The following is a 5,093-nucleotide window of genomic DNA, read 5'->3' as shown; positions in this document are numbered from 1 at the left end:
AAAAAAAGAAACCAGGGCAAACTTTGGACAATGCGTCTTGTTTTCGTCTGCGTGGATCACAAAACGTTTGCAACGAGACGCCGTCATCCAACCGAAACCTACTTATGTTGAGCAGCGTAAGTCGAGCCTCCTGAGCCGCCACAACAAGCCTGTACGTCAGAACCCGAGAGTCCCAACACCCCCTCCTCACCCCCCCCCCCCCTCCCTCCGTGTCCTTGTCCTCTCTGTCCACAGCCCCGTGTATAACGCAAATGAAGCAAGCTCAGACAATCAGTTCATACAAGATCAGAAATTGTATTTGGCAATTTTTTTTTAAACAAGTGCATACAAGTACAGCTAAAAGCATTTTAGTTTTTGCCAAGTGCTCGTAGAGTAGCATTAGTCACATTCTACGTTAAACAGGAACTGCCACCAGACCTAGAAGTACATCAAGAATTTTTGTTAAACATCAACAAAGAGGAACGTAGTTCATTATGATGAGTACATACCTTTATCTTCAAAAATATAGAAACACAATGTATTCAAAAATCAAAAATTATACAACCATGTTTACGAAGTATACTCTTCCCTTGGGTCCAATATGTACAAGTCCGTTAGTTTGTTTTGAATGGTATGTATGTGATATTTATATATTTATACTCAGATTTTTTTGCCTCCCCTCCCCAGAAGAAGTGTTCAGACAAAATCAAGGGTCCCTCTCCTTTTTTACTTTGACATCTCCTGCAAGGATGGTGGCGATTTCCCCCTGCATGAAAGCCCACGGTACGTTGGAACCAACCAGGGGACATTTCTCTCCGCTTGGACAGTACACTTCACCCGTGGCCCCTTGCTGCTTGATGCTTTCCCTCGAGCAGGGGAAGCAGAACTTGTGAGAGGGCACGGACGGGCACTGAACAAAGTGTGTGTCCTCCAAACGCTCGTGGCACAGCGTGCAGCACAGGGGTATGCTGCCAGGTACCGAAGAGTCCGGAATGCTTTGGGGGTGCACCGGGTCCATGCCCGGCACTTGGGGGGTGCCTGCCCCGGACGCCTCTCTCTGCGTCAGCCTCCTCTGGTTCATGGAGGACGGCGACAGGGGGCTGCTGCTGTTCCTCCGGGTGGTGGAGTGGACCTGGTTGCCATCCTTGGGGGAGCTGTTCCCGCCCGCGTTGTCTGCCGCCATGATGAGCGCCGCCATGGGGGACTGGCCGTTCTGGGCCTCAGGTGGGGTGGTGCGAGGGTGAGGGGATATCGTGGAGGGGGGAGATGAAAAGCTCGGTGGGGGGACTGGAGGCATTTTAAGACCCTCGGCAGGCGGAGGTAACCACTGCTGTCCCTCCCCATTGAGCTTGGCGGCTGTACCCTCTCCCTCTGGCTCCGGTGAGGCTTTTCTCTTCAAGCGTGGGTGCTTTCCTCTGTCTGGAGGTGGGAAAGGGTTAAAGGAAACAGTTGAGCTGCACAGTTCAGACTAGAAAAGAAAGATCTGCATTTCTGCTGCAACTTATTGCATCACAGGCAACAAAACAAAAGCTCATTAAAGCACATGCCCCCCATTAATCAGCCCACGATAAGCAGAGTGCAATTAGTGAAAATATTTTACCTGACTTAGAAGCGGATTGGCTGGTCTCATAGCCCATCACCCTTTGTTGCATGGCCGCATGGTCCTTCTTGAACCTGCTGTCGAAGCTGTGCAGAGCCATCAGGTCCCTCACCGTCTTCGGCTTCCCCCATTCCTGCTCTCGGTTCTTGTGGCTGTCGGAGATCTCCGGCGTCAGGCTGTCCGGTCTGTGCTTGTCTTTGCCCTCCCTGTCGTGCTCGGTGCTGGACACCGACGCGGGTCTCTTGCCCAGATCGGCGGGGCTGCCGCCCGCCAGCGCGGAGCTCAGCCCCATCTGTCCCGGTCTGCCGTTGACGGCGTGCACCGGGGTCATCCCCCCGTTCACCAAAGGCACTAGGTTTGGCGGAACCGCGTTATTCCTGCGCGGGTTGGGGCTCTGGCGGTTCAGCTCCGGCGGCTCGTCGGGTTTGGGAAATCCGTTAGGGACCGGGATGCCGTTGGCCTGCCGACCGGACTGGTACTCTGGTCCCAGCCTGGGGGGGCGGTCGGAGGAGAGCGGGTAGCGGTCCAGGGGCTGCGGCGGCCGCGAGCCGGGATCCCCCGCCGCCGGATGGTTGATCGCCTGGATCTCCTTCCCGGAGAGCTGAGACTTCCCCGGCCCGGGAGACCTCCCCTCCTGGAAGCCGTGCGCCCGCTTCAGCTGCCGGGCCGTCTCAATAACGAATTCGATTCGGTCGGCTCCCTCGTAGTTGACGCATCCCCTGCAGACGGGCTCGGTAAAATCCCAGATCATGGCCCAAGGCATGCGGGGCAGGTCGCATAAATAACACGACTGCCTCCTGGAAGAAGCAGCGACCGCCGCGGACGACATGGCTGCTCGTCGGCGACGCACTCCAGAAAAAAACAGAAATAAACCCCCAAAATAAGCCTCTCCTCTGAGCTTCCCGTTTAAAAAATACAAATAGAAAGAAAAAAAATGAAGATACAAGAAAAAAATGTGGTCCTCTTGCGGCTTTTAGAGCAACAAGGCTGAAGTTTTATCGGGAGAAGTTCATGTCGGTGTGTACTTTACTCCGGCGCGCCTCTATCTATCTCCACTGACTCTCTACTACTGGCTCAATGTGGAGCAGCGACGTCACCACGACTAAACGCCTGCTTCCACTTCAGTTTCTATTGACTTGATTTCTTCGACAGACCCCCCCCTACCCCACCTCTCCCCCACTTTGCTGCAGCCTCTGTCACTTTTTTTTTATTTCTAATTTAATCGCTTGAGCTTCTGCCAAAAAAACAATTGAAACCTCACCGCTCCTGGCTGATAGAAAAAAACAACCCCACAGGTTATTATTATAATAACTATATATATATAAATATATATACTGTACTTTTTTTTTTGGTTTCGTTTTTTCTATATGTTAAAAAAATAAATAAAATAAAATAAATTTGCTTTGTCCTTTATCCGGTTGTTATTCTTGTTTTTCTCAATGCACAGCGCCTCTACGCAATGAGCTGCTACTACAACTGCTGTGCAATGAATGAGGTGGGTCGACCCTATAAGAAAAACAACCCAGCTACTGTAATCCCATTGCAAGAGAGAGAGAGAGAAAAAAAAACGCATGCACTTTTTTCTTTTTTCCTCTCTCCGTTTTTCTTCCAGCTGCGCAAAATTTAAAGGGCATATTATTAGGATTACTAGAAAGATTTTACAACCATAATGTTGAACCTTTTTTTTTTAACCACTCATTTCTGCAGCTACTACTGACCTAGTCTTGTGTTAATAATAAAAAAAAGGGAAAAGTAAGCGCCTCCATTAGGCAGAAACCAGGAAGTTCTTGTCATGAGGTGGGGATTTCCAGGCTATGTGTTGTAAACTTGAATGGACTGGGGTTGCAGCATGAGTTTACTCTCGCTCTGCCCACACATTAAAGGGATAGTTCTGAATTTGTTAAAAAATTAAAAGCAATTGCAAGTCCTGACAGTCTGCATAGTTCTTTAGTTGCATTTCAAAAAATACTCCTTATGTAGACAAAAAGGTGCTCTGGGCAATGAGCCAAATTACCCTTATTAAAAACAGCTGCTGACTGGATCTTAAAACAGACGGTTCACCTGAAAGACCATTAAAAATATTATTCAAATAAATCCATCATCATTATGCATTGGGGTTAAAATTAGAAGCCTTTTGGCTGGAGCCCAAACCATGATATTAATCATGAAAACTGACTAGATTTCAACACTTCTTTGGTATTTTTTCCTGTTTAAGAACAGAGACGTTGAATGTTTTGTCGTTAAACAAAATTAGTTAACTTTGGTCCATATTTTTTTTTTTTTTTTTGGATCCTTACATTTTATTTGTGAAATTAAAATAAAACAATGAAGTTTAAAAAGTTTGTGTAGATAGTTTTCTTATGGAAAAAACAAGTGCTTACACATGGGATTAGTTGACTTTTTAAAGCTGAGGTTGTTGTTGACTATTTGAGGTTGTTTTAGCCCAAAGGTTGCTTTACTTTGTACCTCATGGGGAGTAAATCACAGATAACAAACTGGATTTTAGATGTGTTTATCTACAGGGTGTCTGGAAATGTCTCCTCCAAAAAGCAAATATTAAGTCTTTTGTTTTTAAGGAGACAGAGCAGCTGGTAGGGTCATAGCAAATCCAGGGTATAAAACAAACAATTGCAAAAACAGATTTACTAATAACAAGAGTATAACCTCACATTAATGTCCTCTAAGGGTGTTTATTTTTATTTTTATGCTTTAAATTTCTGTCTTTGTGCTTTCTGATGCCTCAACAAGATGTGATGATTCTGCATATGTTACATTCTTACGTATATAAATACATAAACGTACAAAATAATTGTTTTTTTTCCCCATTTTCATGATTTATTTTAATGAGATATCGTTATAAAAACCGAAAACAGAATGATTCTAAGGGTAAGGAAACATCTTAAATTAAATTGTAAAATAAAAGATTTTCTTTTATTATGTTTGATTTATTTAGTCTTTAAAATATATCGATAGGAACAAAGTACAAATAGCTCATTTGATTGTAAAGGTTGTCAACCCTGATAGGTTGTTTTTTAAGTTGCTTCAGGACCAAATAATTGTAAATGTAAATCTTTTATTGTCCCACAATGGGGAAATTAACTCTGCATTTAACCCGTCCACTAACCCTAAATCAAGATGACGCAGGAGTTATCTATTAGTGGTAAGATATTAACATCAGAAGGTGATTCATATTTAGACAACAAAATGATTATTAATAGATTTAATGTTTGTATAACCTTTTTTTGTTAAAGCAGTAGGTAGTATTATACCCCTAGATATGTGCCTTAAGAGTTTATTTAGATGAACTGCTTCACAGTTTTACGTAAAATGGGAAAATTGTCACATGAAACAAGTTTGACACCAAAACCCCAGCCAAAATCCCCTGAAGTAAAAGTGTAGGTTTGAAGTGGAGGAGTGTCCCAAGCAGTTTGGATTCCTCTCTCTTTCTCTCTCTCCTTCTCTCATCTGGGCTCATTCCAGCTCGTTGCAGCTTAGCCTCAGGCTTTGGGTGAGG

At 44.8% G+C, this 5,093-nt stretch overlaps 1 protein-coding gene across 1 annotated transcript; it reads right to left on the bottom strand.

The window, feature by feature from the left end:
• Positions 1 to 269: 269 nt before the first annotated feature.
• On the bottom strand, positions 270 to 2,716 carry irf2bp2 (interferon regulatory factor 2 binding protein 2). Its single transcript, XM_015379597.1, has 2 exons — positions 1,580 to 2,716; positions 270 to 1,398 (listed from the first exon to the last, which is right to left on the bottom strand). Exons 1-2 carry the CDS (start codon positions 2,406 to 2,408, stop codon positions 686 to 688), a joined length of 1,542 nt encoding a protein of 513 aa, XP_015235083.1. The 5' UTR covers positions 2,409 to 2,716; the 3' UTR covers positions 270 to 685.
• Between the last annotated feature and the right edge of the window lie 2,377 nt (positions 2,717 to 5,093).

This window comes from Cyprinodon variegatus, unplaced genomic scaffold, assembly GCF_000732505.1.
Source record: "Cyprinodon variegatus isolate N-32 unplaced genomic scaffold, C_variegatus-1.0 Scaffold195, whole genome shotgun sequence".
In the NCBI taxonomy this organism is placed as follows: Eukaryota; Metazoa; Chordata; class Actinopteri; order Cyprinodontiformes; family Cyprinodontidae; genus Cyprinodon; species Cyprinodon variegatus.
The sequence above is the reverse complement of the archived record's forward strand: the minus strand, read 5'-3'. Positions and strand labels throughout refer to the sequence as shown.

Excerpts from the sequence above, each read along its gene's own strand:
- irf2bp2 (XM_015379597.1), bottom strand. The coding sequence starts at position 2,408 with ATGTCGTCCGCGGCGGTCGCTGCTTCTTCCAGGAGGCAGTCGTGTTAT. Across the intron at positions 1,399-1,579 it reads CCAATCCGCTTCTAAGTCAG|ACAGAGGAAAGCACCCACGC; the intron begins GTAAAATATTTT and ends TCCCACCTCCAG.